Here is a 17732-nt window from a genome sequence, read left to right as displayed (position 1 = left end):
CCCGTAAGTTACTGGCTGCATGCTAAGATAAAAGTCCCAATAAGTCAGCGTGTTGCTTTAAGGGGAATTCAAAAAGTCTCAGTTGAAGGTGTTTTCACGGTTGATTTAAATGTTTTACGGTTCTTTAACTTCAGCGAATGCAGCGTCTTCTCAAAAGTCAACGAGGAGTCGTGTTAAATACGCTAGATTTCAATTTCAATGACCGAAATCAATGTGATTATTAACTGATAGTTTCCATAATCGAGCAGCGCTAGAAGTGTCTTTTCAAAAACCAAGTTCAAAGGATTTGAACCTAAACGGTCTTGTGTATGCATCGTCTCTTTATCCGGTCGGCGCTTATCTCGTGTTTCGTGTCCCTTTAGCAGGTCGCAGGTCGGTGCCTATCTCCGGCGGTTTCGGTCCTCAGCAGGTCGCGTGGTCGGTGCCTATCCGGTGGTTTCGGTCCCTTCAGCAGGTCGTAGGTCGGGTGCTTCATCCGTGGTTTCAAACTTGCGGTTCCTAGCAGGTCGTGTGGTCGGCGTCATCTAGCAGGTCGTGTTAAGCCATTTTATCTAGCAGGCGCGGGTGGTTACGCATCTAAGGGTAGTGGCTTCCATCTAGCAGGTCGTAGGTTGCTTTCATCTAGTAGGTCGTAGTGTCGGCGCTTATCCGTTTCGCGGTCCTCAGCAGGTCGTAGGTCGGCGTCCATCTTAGTAGAGTGAGGTGTCGGTCCATCTAGCAGGTCGTGGTTGGCTTCCATCTAGCAGGTCGTGGTGTCGGTCTATCCTCGGTGGTTTCGTCCCTCACGGGTCGTTCCTCTAGCAGGTCGTGTTGGTTTCATCTAGCAGGTCGGGTGGTCGGTGCACGGTGTGTTGGTTTCATCTAGCAGGTCGTGGTGTCGGCGGTCATCTAGCAGGTCGTGGTGTGGCTTCACCTAGTAGGTCGTGGTGGTCGGCGCCTATCTCGTGGTTTCGTGGTCCTTCAGCAGGTCGTAAGTCGGCTCTATCCGTGGGGTTTCGTGGTTCCTCTCAGTAGGTCGTGGGTGTCGGCGCCCATCTAGCAGGTCGGCAAGTGCCCATCTTGGTGGCTCCGTCCCTTCAGTAGGTCTGTGTCGGGGCTATCCTCGTGGTTTCGCGTCCTCTCAGCAGGTCGTAGTGTCGGGCGTTACTGTGGTTTCGTGTTCCTTCAGCAGGTCTGTGGTCGGGGCTTCATACTCGGTGGTTTCGTCCTCTCAGCAGGTCGTGGTGCGGCGCCTATCCGTGGTTTGTGTCCTTCAGCAAGTCGTGTCGTCGCTATCCTCGGTGGTTTCGTGTCCTCTCAGCAGGTCGTGTGTCGGCGCCATCTCGTGGTTTCGTGTCCTCTCAGCAGGTCGTGCTCTTATCTCTCGGTTTCGTCGTTCTCAGTAAGTCGTAGGTCGGCGCTATCTCGTGGTGTTCGTCCCTCTTCAGCAGGTCGTCGGGCGCTCATCGTGGTTTCGTGGTCCCTCTAGCAGGTCGCGTAGTCGGGCCTATCCTCGTGGTCTTCGCTCCCTCAGCAGGTCGTGGTGTCGGCTTTACTCGCGGTTTCGTTCCTCTCAGCAGGTCGTGGTGTCGGCGCGCCATCCCGTGGTTTCGTGGTCCTCTCAGTAAGTCGTGGTGTCGGCGCTTCATCTCGGTGGTTTCGTCCCCTCAGCAGGTCGTGTCGGCGCCATCTCGTGGTTTCGGGTCCTCTCAGCAGGTCGTGGTGTCGGCGCTTCTATCTCGTGGGTTTTCGTGGTCCTCTAGTAGGTCGTGGTGGTCGGCGTCATCTCGGTGAGTTTCGGTGGTCCTCTCAGCAGGTCGTAGGTCGGCGTCTTCTTTAGCAGGTCGTGGGTGTCGTTTTATCGCGGTCGCTCAGCAGGTCGTAGGTCGGCGCCTATCTCGCTGGTTTCGTGGTCCTCTCAGCAGGTCGTAAGTGTCGGCGTATCTCGTAGTGTTTCGTGTCCTCTTCAGCAGGTCGTAGGTCGGCGCTCTTCTAGCAGGTCGTGGTGTCGGCGCTTCATCTCGTGGGTTTCGCGGTCCTCTAGCAGGTCGTACGGTCGGCGCTCATCTCGTAAGTTTCGTCCTTCAGCAGGTCGTGGTCGGCGGCTTATCCTCGGTTTCGGCGTCCTCTCAGCAGGTCGTGGTGGTCGGCGCTCTTCTAGCAGGTCGTGTGTCGGCGCCATCTCGTGGTTTCGTTCCTCTCAGCAGTCGTAGGTCGGCGCCGATCCTCGGTGGTTTCGTGGTCCTTCAGCAGGTCGTGGTGTCGCGCCTTTCGCGGTTTCGTGTCTCTCAGCAGGTCGTGGTGTCGGGCGTTATCCTCGGTAGTTTCGTGGTTCCTCTCAGCAGGTCGTGGTGTCGGGCGCCTATCTCGGTTTCGTGTCCTCAGCAGGTCGTAGTGTCGGGCGCTTAAGCAGGTTGCCGCGGTGCCGCCTTATCTCGGTGGTTTCGTGGTCCTCTCAGTAGGTCGTGTGGTCGGCGCCTATCTCGTGGTTTCGTGGTCCTCTCAGCAGGTCGTGGGTCGCGCGCGTCCCATCTCGTGGTTTCGTGGTCCTCTCAGCAGGTCGTGGTCGGCGCCATCTCGTGTTCGGTGGTCCTCCAGCAGGTCGTGGTGGTCGGCGCCTATCTCGGTGGTTTCGGGGCCCTCTCAGTAGGTCGTTTGTCGGCGCCTTCTAGCAGGTCGTGGTCGGCGCTATCTCGGTAGTTTCGGGTCCCTCAGCAGGTCGTGGTCGGCGCCTTTCTAGCAGGTCGTGGTGTCGGGCGTTTATCTCGGTGGTTTCGGGGTCCTCTCAGTAGGTCGTGGTGTCGGCGCCTACTCCGGTGGTTTCGTGGTCCTCTCAGCAGGTCGTGGTCGGCGCTTCATCTCGTGGTTTCGTGGTCCTCTCAGCAGGTCGTAGTCGGCGTACTTTACGGTAGTTTCGTGGTCCTCAGTAGCAGCGTGTCGGTGCTCTATCTCGCTGGTTTCGTGTCCTTCAGCAGGTCGTGGTCGTCCCATCTCGGTGGTTTCGTCCTCTCAGCAGGTCGTAGGTCGGCGCCATCTCGTGGTTCGTGGTCCTCCAGCAGGTCGTGGTCGGTGCCCATCTCGTTGGTTTCGTGGTCCTCCTTCAGCAGTTCGTGGTGTCTGCGCTCTTCTAGCAGGTCGTGGTGTCGGGCGCCATCTCGTGGTTTCGTGGTCCCTCTCAGCAGGTCGTGTGTTTGTCGGTGCCATTATCTGCGGTTTCGTGGTTCCTTCTAGTAGGTCGTGGTGTCGGCCCATCCGCGGGTTTCGTGGTCCTTCAGTAGGTCGTGTTGCGCCTATCTCGGTGGTTTCGTGGTCCTTTAGCAGGTCGTGGTGTCGGGCCTTATCTCGGTAGTTTCGTGGTCCCTCTCAGCAGGTCGTGGTGTCGGCGCTTATCCTCGGTAGTTTCGTGGTCCTCTCGCAGGTCGTGCAGGTCTGCGCTCTTCTAGCAGGTCGTAGGTCGGCGCTCTATCCTCGGTGGTTTCGTGGTCCTCTCAGCAGGTCGTGTCGGCGTCTTATCCCGTGGTTTCGTGGTTCCTCAGCAGGTCGTGGTGTCGGCGCCTATCCTCGCTTTTCGTCCTCTCAGCAGGTCGTGGTGTGTCGGTGCGCCTCCGGGTGGTTTCGTGGTCCCTCAGTGGTGTCGGCGCCTTATCCTCGGGTGGTTTCGTGGTCCTTTCAGCAGGTCGTAGGTCGGCGCGCCATCTCGTGGGTTTCGTGGTCCCTCCTCAGCAGGTCGTGTCGTGCTTCATCTCGGGCTGGTTTCGTCCTCAGCAGGTCGTATTCTTCGCCTGGTTTCGCGGCTCAGTAGTTCGGTAGCGGCGCTTCTAGCAGGTCGGTGTCGTATGCTTCTATCCGTGGTTTCGTGGTCTCTTCAGCAGGTCGTGTCGGTGCTTCTATCTCGCTGGTTTCGCGGTCCTCTAGCAGGTCGTGTGTCGGCGCCATCTCGTGGTTTCGTTCCTCTCAGCAGGTCGGGTGCGGGCGCTTATCCTCGTGGTTTCGTGGTCCTCTCAGCAGGTCGTTGGTCGGGCGCCTATCTCTCGGTTTTCGTGGTCCTCTCAGCAGGTCGTGGTGTCGGGCCGCATCTAGCAGGTCGTAGTCGGCTTATCCTCGTGTGGCTTCCTCAGCAGGTCGTGGTGTCGGCGCTTACCGCGTGGCTTCGTGGTTCCTCTCAGTAGGTCGTGGTGTCGGCCTATCTCGTGGTTTCGTTGTCCTCTCAGCAGGTCGTAGGTCGTGCCCCTCGCGGGTTCTCGTGGTCCTTCTCAGTAGGTCGTGGGCTTTCCTGGTCGGTCCTCTCAGCAGGTCGTGTCGGCGCTCATTTCGTGGTTTCGTGGTCCTCTCAGCAGTGTAGGTTCGTACCTTCTAGCAGGTCGTGGGTCGGCGTTTCATCTCGGTGGTTTCGTGGTCCTCTCAGTAGGTCGTGGTGTCGGCGCTTATCTCGGTAGTTTCGTGGTCCTCTCAGTAGGTCGTGGTGTCGGGCGCCATCTCTGTGGTTTCGCGGTCCTCTCAGCAGGTCGTGTACGGGCGCCTTTACCCTCTGTGGTTTCGGTGGTCCTCTCAGCAGGTCGTGTGTCGGCGTCTTCTAGCAGGTCGTGTGTCGGCGCCATCTCGGTGGTTTCGTGTCCTCTCAGCAGGTCGTGTGTCGGCGCCATCTCGTGGTTTCGTGTCCTCTCAGCAGGTCGTGTGTCGGCGCCATCTCGGTGGTTTCGTGTCCTCTCAGCAGGTCGTGTGTCGGAGGCCAGATTCTGGGTCAGGCTGTCTGTCATCGGCCGCCGTCTGTAAATAAGACATGTGTCACCAGGCCCAGGAAACAGGAGGCTCCCAATTATAGATTCATGAATCATCCTGCCACTGCCTGCAGAAGATGTGGAGGTTTTTCTCCAGAAGATGTGGAGGTTTTTCTCCAGAAGATGTGGAGGTTTTTCTCCAGAAGATGTGGAGGTTTTTCTTTATGCAGATTAGAGCTGGGCAATATATCGATATCGTGGTATGAGACTAGATATCGTCTTAGATTTTGGATATCGTAATATGGCATAAGTGTCTTTTCCAGTATTGCATTACAGTAAAGTGATGTCATTGTCTGATCTTACCAGCCTGTTGTAGCTGTTCCATTATTCACCTTTACCCACTTAGTCATTATATCCACATTACTGATGATTATTCATCAAAAATCTCATTGTTTAAATATTTTGTGAAAGCACCGATAGTCAACCCTACAATATCGTTGCGGTATCGATATCGAGGTATTTGGTCAAAAATATCGTAATATTTGATTTTCTCCATATCGCCCGGCCCTAATGCAGATGTGGAGGGTTTTTTTTTGTGCAGATGTGGAGGTTATTCTCGTGCAGATGTGGAGGTTTTTTTCCTACAGATGTGGAGGTTTTTTGTGCAGATATAGAGGTTATTCTCGTGCAGATGTGGAGGTTTTTCTCCTGCAGATGTGGAGGTTATTCTCCTACAGATGTGGAGGTTATTCTCCTGCAGATGTGGAGGTCTTTCTCCTGCAGATGTGGAGGTTATTCTCCTACAGATGTGGAGGTTATTCTCCTGCAGATGTGGAGGTTTTCTCGTACAGATGTGGAGGTTATTCTTCGTTCCAGTCTGTCGCACCGACTCGTCTGTCTGACTTTTTCATTAACCGAGCCTCTTCACCTTCACGTTAAAAACGTTACCATTTGTGTGCAGCGGCAGCAGAGTGTCAGAGGACGGACCAATCAGCAGGCGTCTTCTCTACACCCTGCAGAAGAGTGGGACCCAATGAGATTCCTGCTCGCTGGTGGCAAATCTCTGCTCATGTTCATGGATAGACGCCATGTTCAAACAGAATCGCTAACGCCCGCCTCTCTGTTTTCATACCTCGTTAAAAAAATCAATACAGCATAGTATCGCAATATTTTCTGTGGCAATACTGTATCGATACACAGACGCCAAGTATCGACCTTTTATTATATATGTGTTGGTCAGTCTGTCTGCTTGACAATCTGATTTTGCAGCAGTACAATTTGAAGTGAGATGAACAAACAGAGAAATGTAACTTTATAGATAAAACAGATGTTGACAAAGTTTCCTTTTTGGGGACGTAATTTGAAATTGGGAAAAATTTGAAGTTGGAAAAAAGGTAATTTACAATATATCGCAGAATATTGCAATATGTTTAAAATCGCAATAATATCGTATCATGACATAAGCATCTTGATTATATCGTATCGTGAGGCCTCTGCTGATTCCCACCGCTAGTGGCCGCCACACCCTAATCTGCTCCTCAGCGACCTAAAAACATTCCTTTTACTTGTGTACTTTTCCTACATAAAGCAGTTGATACTTCACTACATAAAGCTGTTAATACTTGTGTACTTTTCCTACATAAAGCAGTTGATACTTCACTACATAAAGCTGTTAATACTTGTGTACTTTTCCTACATAAAGCAGTTGATACTTCACTACATAAAGCTGTTAATACTTGTGTACTTTTCCTACATAAAGCAGTTGATACTTCACTACATAAAGCTGTTAATACTTGTGTACTTTTCCTACATAAAGCAGTTGATACTTCACTACATAAAGCTGTTAATACTTGTGTACTGTTCCCACATAAAGCAGTTGATACTTCACTACATAAAGCTGTTAATACTTGTGTACTGTTCCCACATAAAACAGTTGATACTTCACTACATAAAGCTGTTAATACTTGTGTACTTTTCCCACATAAAGCAGTTGATACTTCACTACATAAAGCTGTTAATACTTGTGTACTTTTCCCACATAAAACAGTTGATACTTCACTACATAAAGCTGTTAATACTTGTGTACTTTTCCTACATAAAGCAGTTGATACTTCACTACATAAAGCTGTTAATACTTGTGTACTTTTCCCACATAAAGCAGTTGATACTTCACTACATAAAGCTGTTAATACTTGTGTACTTTTCCCACATAAAGCAGTTGATACTTCTCTACATAAAGCTGTTAATACTTGTGTACTTTTCCTACATAAAGCAGTTGATACTTCACTACATAAAGCTGTTAATACTTGTGTACTTTTCCTACATAAAACAGTTGATACTTCACTACATAAAGCTGTTAATACTTGTGTACTTTTCCTACATAAAGCAGTTGATACTTCTCTACATAAAGCTGTTAATACTTGTGTACTTTTCCTACATAAAACAGTTGATACTTCACTACATAAAGCTGTTAATACTTGTGTACTTTTCCCACATAAAGCAGTTGATACTTCACTACATAAAGCTGTTAATACTTGTGTACTTTTCCCACTTAAAGCAGTTGATAATTCACTACATAAAGCTGTTAATACTTGTGTATTTTTCCTACATAAAGCTGATAATACTTGTGTATATTTGCTGCTGATCCTGTACCTCCTCTTCCTCCTCCTCCTCCAGTACTCGTCGGCTGGCTGCGGGCTGTCCCTGCACCACACGGAGAAACCGGACCACGAGGAGGTGTGTGAGTTCAGGCCGTACACCTGTCCGTGTCCCGGGGCGACCTGCAAGTGGCACGGCTCTCTGGAGGCCGTCATGCCGCACCTGATGCACGCGCACAAGTCCATCACCACGCTGCAGGTCAGACACTTTCCTCTATCACCACGCTGCAGGTCAGACACTTTCCTCTATCACCACGCTGCAGGTCAGACACTTTCCTTTATCACCACACTGCAGGTCAGACACTTTCCTATATCTCCACGCTGCAGGTCAGACACTTTCCTCTATCTCCACGCTGCAGGTCAGAGGTCGTACTACTTCTTCTCTATCTCCACGCTGCAGGTCAGACACTTTCTATCTCCACGCGTGCAGGTCAGACACTTTCCTCTCCTTCCACGCTGCAGGTCAGACACTTTCCTTTATCACCACGCTGCAGGTCAGAGGTCAGACACTTTCCCTCTATCACCACGCTGCGGGTCGGACACTTTCCTCTATCTCCACGCTGGTCAGAGGTCAGACACTTTCCTTTATCACCACGCTTGCAGGTCGGACTCCTTCTATCTCCACGCTCGCAGGTCAGAGGTCAGACACTTCCTCTATCACCACGCTGCAGGTCAGAGGTCAGACACTTTCCTCTATCACCACGCTGCAGGTCAGACACTTTCCTCTATCTCCACGCTGCAGGTCATCAGCAGTCGTACTTCTATCACCACGCTGCAGGTCTAGACACTTCTTCTATCTCCACGCTTGCAGGTCAGAGGTCAGACACTTTTCTCTATCACCACGCTGCAGGTCAGACACTTTCCTCTATCACCACGCTTGCAGGTCAGACACTTTCTATCACCACACGCAGCAACCTTTCTGTATACTGCAATTCCAACATCTATACCACGCTGCAGGTCGCATACTTTCCTCTATCACCACACTGCAGGTCAGACACTTTCCTCTATCACCACGCTGCAGGTCAGACACTTCTCTATCCCACGCTGCAGGTCAGACACTTTCCTCTATCTCCACGCTGCAGGTCAGAGGTCAGACACTTTCCTCTATCACCACGCTGCAGGTCAGACACTTTCCCTCTATCACCACGCCTTGCAGGTCAGACACTTTCCTCTATCTCCACGCTTGCAGGTCAGAGGTCAGACACTTTCCTCTATCACCACGCTGCAGGTCAGACACTTTCCTTTGTCACCACACTGCAGGTCGGACACTTCCTCTATCACCACGCTGCAGGTCAGACACTTTCTCTATCACCACGCTTGCAGGTCAGACACTTTCCTCTATCTCCACGCGGTCAGACACTTTCCTTTATCACCACGCTGCAGGTCAGACACTTTCCTTTATCACCACGCTGCAGGTCAGACACTTTCCTCTATCACCACACTGCAGGTCAGACACTTTCCTTTATCACCACACTGCAGGTCAGACACTTTCCTTTATCACCACACTGCAGGTCAGACACTTTCCTTTATCACCACACTGCAGGTCAGACACTTTCCTTCTATCTCCACGCTGCAGGTCAGAGGTCAGACACTTTCCCTCTATCTCCACTGCAGGTCAGAGGTCAGACACTTTCCTCTATCTCCCACGCTTGCAGGTCAGACACTTTCCTCTATCACCACGCTGCGTAGGTCAGACACTTCTCTTTATCACCACACTGCAGGTCAGAGGTCAGACACTTTCCTCTATCACCACGCTGCAGGTCAGACACTTTCCTTTATCACCACGCTGCAGGTCAGACACTTTCCTTCTATCACCACACTGCAGGTCAGGTCAGACACTTTCCTCTATCACCACTGCAGGTCAGAGGTCAGACACTTTCCTCTATCACCACGCTGCAGGTCAAAGGTCAGACACTTTCCTCTATCTCCACGCTTGCAGGTCAGACACTTTCCTCTATCACCACGCAGGTCAGACACTTTCCTCTATCACCACGCTTGCAGGTCAGACACTTTCCTCTATCACCCACGCTGCAGGTCAGAACACTTTCCCTTCTATCTCCACGCTGCAGGTCAGACACTTTCCCCCTATCACCACGCTGCAGGTCAGAGGTCAGACACTTTCCTCTATCACCACGCTGCAGGTCAGACACTTTCCTCTATCACCACGCTGCAGGTCAGACACTTTCCTCTATCACCACGCTGCAGGTCAGACACTTTCCTTTATCACCACGCTGCAGGTCAGAGGTCAGACACTTTCCTCTATCACCACGCTGCAGGTCAGACACTTTCCTCTATCTCCACGCTGCAGGTCAGAGGTCAGACACTTTCCTCTATCACCACGCTGCAGGTCAGACACTTTCCTCTATCACCACGCTGCAGGTCAGACACTTTCCTCTATCTCCACGCTGCAGGTCAGAGGTCAGACACTTTCCTTTATCACCACGCTGCAGGTCAGACACTTTCCTCTATCTCCACACTGCAGGTCAGAGGTCAGACACTTTCCTCTATCACCACGCTGCAGGTCAGAGGTCAGACACTTTCCTCTATCACCACGCTGCAGGTCAGACACTTTCCTCTATCTCCACACTGCAGGTCAGAGGTCAGACACTTTCCTCTATCTCCACGCTGCAGGTCAGAGGTCAGACACTTTCCTTTATCACCACACTGCAGGTCAGACACTTTCCTCTATCACCACGCTGCAGGTCAGAGGTCAGACACTTTCCTCTATCTCCACGCTGCAGGTCAGAGGTCAGACACTTTCCTCTCTATCTCCACACTGTGAGGTCAGAGGTCAGACACTTCTCTATCTCCACGCTGCAGGTCAGACACTTTCCTCTATCACCACGCTGCAGGTCAGAGGTCAGACACTTTCCTCTATCTCCACGCTGCAGGTCAGAGGTCAGACACTTTCCTCTATCTCCACACTGCAGGTCAGAGGTCAGACACTTTCCTCTATCACCACGCTGCAGGTCAGACACTTTCCTCTATCTCCACGCTGCAGGTCAGAGGTCAGACACTTTCCTCTATCTCCACGCTGCAGGTCAGAGGGTCAGACACTTTCCTCTATCACCACGCTGCAGGTCAGACACTTTCCTCTATCTCCACGCTGCAGGTCAGAGGTCAGACACTTTCCTCTATCACCACGCTGCAGGTCAGAGGTCAGACACTTTCCTCTATCACCACGCTGCAGGTCAGACACTTTCCTTTGTCTCCACGGGGGGTAAACGCCAGTGTAGGGCTGTGTGCTCGATTGAAGAAATTCTGAGTCGACTAACACTCATTCGATTGTTTCGACTGATCGATTAGTTGATTTAATCGACAGATCTGTAAATCTGAGTTTCTCCGCAAAGAGTCGTGCTAAGAGGATGCATATATTGAATAAGATAACGCCTCCTTTGCATATTTAAACACAACATTTCAGAAAACGTGTAATACTATAGTATAGTATAGTATAGTATAGTATAATAACTGCCTTAATGAAAGTAATCAAAGTAGGTTTCACGGTGATATCTATTAGGTAAAATGTCAACCCTTAATTCTTGTGTTTACCAGAGATGTGCTCGTACGTTTCCATGGAAATAAGTCATTCAGCATGAAAACAGCATCAGACATGACTAATGGAGTACAGAGATCTAAGCTGACTGAGACCAAAACCACCGATTAGTCGACTGATCCACTAAGAGGGAGCAGCTCTACGCCAGTGTTGTAGTCAGGTCCACCTAAACCGACCGGCGCCTGGTCCTAAAGGGTTGTCCTTAGTGTCTTCATTAATCAGAGGTGTGTTTTGGGCGTAACATGCAATCAACCAATCAGAGATCATCTCCCATTCATCAACCAATCAGAGATCATCTCTTCTCAACCAATCTTCTCCCATTCATCACCTCACCCCATCCTTTTAAAAGCCAGGCGTTTGGACCTTGGAGCATTGCTGTTTGATGCACCTTTCCATCCTTTTCCACTCCACTCCATATTCTTCCGTCCTCCACTATTGCTGCATTCGCTGAATCAATGTATCTTGTCATTGTATTCCTGTCATTCTCTCCTGTATCTCTCTCTTCCCTCTGTCTTTGTCCTTTCTGTCTGTCTCTTCCTCTGTCTCTCTCTCCCTCCCTCTCTCACTGTCTGTCTCATCCCTCTCTCCTGTCTGTCTCTCTCTCTCTCTCTCTCTCCCTCTGTCTGTCCTCTCCTCTGTCTGTCTCTCTCTCTCTCTCCTACTCTCTCTCTTTTCCTGTCTGTCTCTCTCCTGTCTCTCCTCTCTCCTCTGTCTCTCTCTCTCCCTGTCTCTCCTCTGTCTGTCTCTCCCTCCTCTCTGTCTGTCCTCTGTCTCTCTTCTTCTTTTCCTCCTGTCTCTCTCTCTCTGTCCTCCCTGTCTCTCTCTCCTCTCCCTCTTCTCTCTCTCTGCTCTCCTCTCTGTCCTCTCTTCTCTCCCTCTCTCCTTCTCTGTCTCTCTCTTCTCTCTCTCTCTCCTCCTCCCCTTTTCTCTTTTTTCTCCCTCCCTCTCTCTCCCTCCCTCTCTGTCTCTCTTCCTCTGTCTCTCTCTCTCTCTCTCCCTCCTCCTCTCTCTCCCTCCCTCTGTCTCTCTGTCTCTCTCTCCCTCCCTCTGTCTCTCTCTGTCTGTCTCTCTCTCTCTCCCACCCTCTGTCTCTCTCTCCCTCCCTCTATCCCTCCCTCTGTCTTTCTCTCTCTCTCTCCCTCCCTCCCTCTCTCTCCCTCTCTCGGTCTCTCTCTCCCTCCCCCCCCCTGCAGGGTGAGGACATAGTCTTCCTGGCGACAGACATCAACCTGCCCGGCGCGGTGGACTGGGTGATGATGCAGTCCTGTTTCAGCCACCACTTCATGCTGGTGCTGGAGAAGCAGGAGAAGTACGAGGGCCACCAGCAGTTCTTCGCCGTCGTGCTGCTCATCGGCACGCGCAAGCAGGCCGAGAACTTCGCCTACCGCCTCGAGCTCAACGGCAACCGGCGCCGGCTGACCTGGGAGGCCACGCCGCGCTCCATCCACGACGGCGTGGCCGCCGCCATCATGAACAGCGACTGCCTGGTGTTCGACCACACATCACTGGATTGTTGGCCAGACATCACGTCACCATCTCGGAGGATCACCATTGTGCAAAAAAAAAAATATTTTTTTTTTTTCGGCATATCCACTCTGGGAACTCTCCGTTGGAGAACTTTTGGGGGAAAAAGGAGGGGGGGGAAATCCTGGTTAGCTGATTGGATAAACCATCTGTCTATCTACCACCTATAGTTGGTGATAGACGGGGCCGAATCAACCAATCAGATCAACGAAAGCGGATGAATATACAACCACGAGCCAGGCTACCCCTGCTGCAGGCAGAGCATAGCTCGTTAGCTCGTTAGCTCAGCGAGCTAGCAGCATGTCGGTAAAGGAGATTTACCGTTTGTGTAACGAGGATTTAGGAATTAAAAGGCCCCATTTCAGGTTCCTGGTCCATATTCCAAAAGAAGGATCCAAGAGGAAAAAGCATTAGCGAGCGGCTAACAGAATTAGGGCTACTGCTGTCTGAAAATCCTGGTCAGCTGATTGGATAAACCATCTGTCTATCACCACCTGAACCCGCCTCCAAACCAACGCTGATTGCTCGTTGGTCGTTTTGGCGAATGGCTCCAAATGTTCTCTTATCCCAAGATACCAGACTGAAAAACCGGAGCTCGCCAGATCAGGGCCCTCTCACCAGGCTATGAGCAGCGACCACGCCACAGAGACCGGGAACGTAACGCCGGCGTTCTCGTTCTAGGGGACTTCCTGTGCCTGCCGGACAAACCGCTTTGAGAGAAACCGCTCTCGGCTGCCAACGCCACGCCGCGTGCAAAATGTCTGCGTTTTGGCGGGACGGAAATCTTATTCGACTGAACGCCAGGGTCGGGCGTCCAGAACCGATTCGGTTCAAAAATAATTTACTACGATTCGATCTGAATCGTTTCGTTATGGGAATCGTTTGGGAATCGTTTGGGAATCGTTTTGGGAATCGTTTGGGAGGATTTGGTCTCAAAATCATGATCGCGGGGTTCCAGGTTTAACATGCGCCAAGTTTTGGGTTTCCGTAGCGACCAGGCGCTTGTTGTGGTGCAGCCTTGGAGCGCAGGTAAGCGGCGCTCTAGCGTGGCTTTTATTTTACATTGGGGGAAAAAAAACCAAACTTTCCTCTTATTTGTGAAATAAGCCCGGCGACCCGTTTCAACTCAAAGAATCAGAATCGAGAATCGATGAGAACCGAAATCTAAACGAAGAATCAGAATCGATGAGAACCGAAATCTAAACGAAGAATCGGAATCGATGGCCAAATCTAAGCAGAGAATCGGAATCGATGAGAACCGAAATCTAAACGAAGAATCGGAATCGATGAGAACCGAAATCTAAACGAAGAATCGGAATCGATGAGAACCGAAATCTAAACGAAGAATCGGAATCGATGAGAACCGAAATCTAAACGAAGAATCTGAATCGATGAGAACCGAAATCTAAACGAAGAATCGGAATCGTTAAAATCCAAACGATGCCCAATAGATTCTACATAACTAGGGGGTAGGTGTTTGTATTTTTTGGATAGTTTTGGTTTCAAATCCTCATCACTTCCCAATTTAGTCTCGAGTTTTGGGTTTCCGTAGCACCATCGTTGTTGTGTTGCAGCCGTGGGCGCGGCGGAGTGGGCTTTTTTACGTTGGGGGAAAAAGCTGTAAAACCTGCAACACCTTTGAATCATAACTTTCCTCTTATTTGTGAAATAACCCGGTGACCACTCAAAGGAATCAGAGATCGAGAATCGATGAAAACGGAAGAACCAGGATCTAAGCGAAGAATCTGAATCGTTAAAATCCAAGCGGTGCCCAACCCTAGACTTGACTACACAAAGCAGTTGATACTTGTGTGTGGGCTGTGTTTCGTTTTGAAGAAATTCTGAGTTCGACGAACAATCATTCAACTGTACCGACTGATCGATTAGTTGATTTAATCGAATCTGTAAGTTATCTGAGTTTCTCCAAGAGTCCTCCTAAAAGGATGCATATATTGAATAAGATAACGCCTCCTTTGCATATTTAAACCTCAACATTTCAGAAATCGTTTTAATACAACAAATAACTGCCTTAATGAAAGTAATCAAAGTAGGCTTGGTGATATCGGTTAGGTAAATGTCAACCCTTAATTCTTGTGTTTACCAGAGATGTGTGAGATGCGTTTCCATGGAAATAAGGTCATTCAGCATGAAAACAGCATCAGACCTGACTAATGGAGTACAGAGATCTAAGCTGACTGAGACCAAAACCACCCGATTAATCGACTGATCCACTAAGAGGGGCAGCTAGTCGAGACATTAGGGCTGCACCATAACATTGTCACAGAAGAAACAGAGTTAAAGGACAATTCGAAACGCGATGACCTAGGGGGTTAATAACATGTTTTCATGCTAATCTGATCGTCTGTAGCTTTAAACAAGCTAGGCAAATAGCGCATTAGCTGCTATAACGCTATAGCTTTCAGGGTAGAGGGGTAAATCTCTCTTTCTACACCTCTAACAATTCTCAAAATATCACCACACTTCCACGGTAGCATCATGAGGGTCCCTACGTACAGCGAACGCATTGAGAACTCTGTCAGTGTACAGACAGTTTATTAAAAACATGGTTTATAAAGGCTGTAGCCTTAATGTTTACATGCAGGCGCATCTGGGTGGAAACAGGAACACAAGAACTAAAATTTAAAGGTATAGCGTAGGTTTCTGTAAGCCCCAATGTCAATTCTAAGTAGCAATAATAATTCGCCACATCTGATATTATATATATATATATATATATATATATATATATATATATTATATATATCTATATATCTATCTATAGATATATAGATATAATCTATATCTATATAGATATAGATCTATATATCTATATAGATCTATATATCTATATAGATAGATAGATAGATATAATTTTAGTTTTTTACCCCAATGTTTCTTTCCTAAACCCAACAGTTTGTTTTTCCTAAAAGCGTGTTTTGTCGTTTTTTTTTCCGTGTTTTTCTGTCGCTTTTTTGTGTTTCTAAAGCCTTTCCCTGTGTTCCTTTCCTAAACCCAACCTTTTTCACCTACCTTCTCATAATAGCACGTCTAGGCGGAAGAATATAGTGTTAGGTGAGGTGATATGCTTCATAGCGAGCCTGTCTGAGAATATAGTTCCCAGTTTGTTTACTGGTTAGAAGGCGGCTGTGTCTCATGTTAGGTTGTTTCTGTACGCTTCTGTGACTCTACAAATCCACAACATGGAAACAGGAACATGTTGAGAGTTATTTTGACACTTATTGGGAGCGTAGGCTAGTTGGAACCATTCACCTGCAGGATCTGTGCATTGCTTAAGCTAATGCTGGAGCCAGGTCAGACAGCGTTACACGCACTGAGATGAGAAGATTTGTATGGACTAGATCTAACTCTGGGGGTAGGGAGAATAAGATAAAGTCACAATAAGTTGGGTGTTCCTTTAAAGCGAAGCAGAGATAATGTGAGTACACCTTCCCGTTCGCCTTTCGTTTTTTGGCCGGGTGTTTCCTTGGTGCTGAGGGGGGGCTCTCAACTCCTCCAGACCTCCTTTAATCCTCCGATGAGAGCAGTTGCAGGGGAATAACCCTCCGAAGGAAACCTCCTTCCTGCAGTCTGTTTTTAGCCGCCAAGCGCCTTAAGTTTTCTACCGCCAGCCTCGTCTTCCTCCTCCCTCCTCCTCTTCCTCTTCCTCCCTCTTCTTCCTGTTAGCACACTTTCTGGCCGGAAGAAACTGGACTCGATGTGAGAGGAACTGCGAGAGGATGGACCTGATGGACCATGTTATTATCTTTGTGTGTTTTAAAGAAACTTTAATTGTCTCTGAACTTTTTCTCCACACAGAGCAGGAAGAAACCCTTCAGCAGATACCTCCACACTCACACACACACACACACACACACACATATACACACACTATACACACACACACACACACACACACACACACACTATATGTACCACACACACATATACACACACATATACACACACACACACACACACACGCACCACACACACACATGTACGTACACACACCCCCCTCTTATATACACACACACACACACACATATGTACACACACACACTATACACACACATATACACACACACACACACACACATATGTACACACACACACCACTGTACACACACCCCCTATATACACACACACACACACCACACCACTATATACACACACATACACACACACACACACACACCATACCACACACACCCTATTACCCCTATACCACCCCACTATATATATATATATACCACCATATACTACACCCCCCCACCTATATACACACACATATACTCCCACCCCTACACACTATACCACACATATATACCACACCCCTACACTACACACACACCCTACATACACACACATATATATACACACACACACACATATATTTCCCCCTAAGGCCACACAACCGCCCCACCCTACCCAATTTCCACAGACACACACACAACCACCTTCATCAGATACCTCCGGCACTGCCTGTGTTCCTGTCTTGCCTGTCTGCTGTCTGTCCTTCTGCCTGTCTGACCTTATTACGACTGTCTGATCTACCTGTCTACCTGTCACCCTCTACCCTCTGACCTGTCTCGGTCTGACCTGTCTGACCTCTGACCGTCTGACCTGTATCTGATGTTGACTCAACCTCTGACTCTATCTACCTGTCTATCCTACCTGTCTACTCTTACCAACTGATTATAATACTATCTACTAATCGTCTACTACTGTCGTGTTACTTAGATGAGTATGTTGATTCCCGATTGTTTCCGTGCAAGGCCACAAAGCTCTCTCATGCTGGCGCTAGCGAGTCCACAAAATAATCGGGTGACTTCGAGGTCAACTTTCTGCTTAAGAGCTGCGTTACACAAACAAAGCCACAAATTTGGTTTTAGCGTTTTATAAAGCTGTAGTGTAGTTTAGAGGGGTAGAAGTGATATTTTGGAGTATGAGACCAAGTTCCTATTTCCAGAAATGATGCATTCCGTTAAGCTATTTCCACCTTAGACTTGAGCTTCAGCGTGACTTCTACAGACTTCCTTCAACGCCCAAATCCATAACCCTTACTTTAACCTTCCACCAAGAGTTTCCACAAGAAATCCGCAGTAGTTTCTCTTGTTTTCCTGATGAAGAGCGTCAGACGGACAGAGCGAGAAATCTTTGGACTATTTTACAGGTCCGATAGAGGCGTCTGGTGATTGACCCCACCCCAGGGACGCTACTGTGAATGTCCAAACAAAATTCGACTATATATTGAGTTATTAAACTATCCAATAATACAAGCAATACGTAACGCTTTACGGG

The 17732-nt window shown here is 49.1% G+C and overlaps 1 protein-coding gene and 1 long non-coding RNA gene across 2 annotated transcripts in view; both read left to right on the top strand.

Moving 5' to 3' along the window:
- LOC120544555 (E3 ubiquitin-protein ligase Siah2-like) overlaps nt 1-12403 on the top strand; it is a gene marked incomplete at its 3' end in the record, with an annotated part of 540100 nt that extends 527697 nt beyond the window's left edge. Inside the window, 2 exon segments of the mRNA XM_039778420.1 lie at nt 7374-7553; nt 12101-12403. Coding sequence (XP_039634354.1) covers nt 7374-7553; nt 12101-12403 — 483 coding nt within the window.
- LOC120544588 lies at nt 8415-8700 on the top strand. The gene is made up of 3 exons (XR_005636521.1): nt 8415-8436; nt 8551-8582; nt 8678-8700. It is a non-coding gene; the product is annotated as an uncharacterized LOC120544588 (long non-coding RNA).
- Nucleotides 12404-17732: the final 5329 nt, after the last annotated feature.

The sequence above is a fragment of the Perca fluviatilis genome, chromosome 16, assembly GCF_010015445.1.
Source record: "Perca fluviatilis chromosome 16, GENO_Pfluv_1.0, whole genome shotgun sequence".
Classification (NCBI taxonomy): domain Eukaryota; kingdom Metazoa; phylum Chordata; class Actinopteri; order Perciformes; family Percidae; genus Perca; species Perca fluviatilis.
Note: the sequence above shows the minus strand (reverse complement) of the source record. Positions and strands in the feature narration are given on the sequence as shown.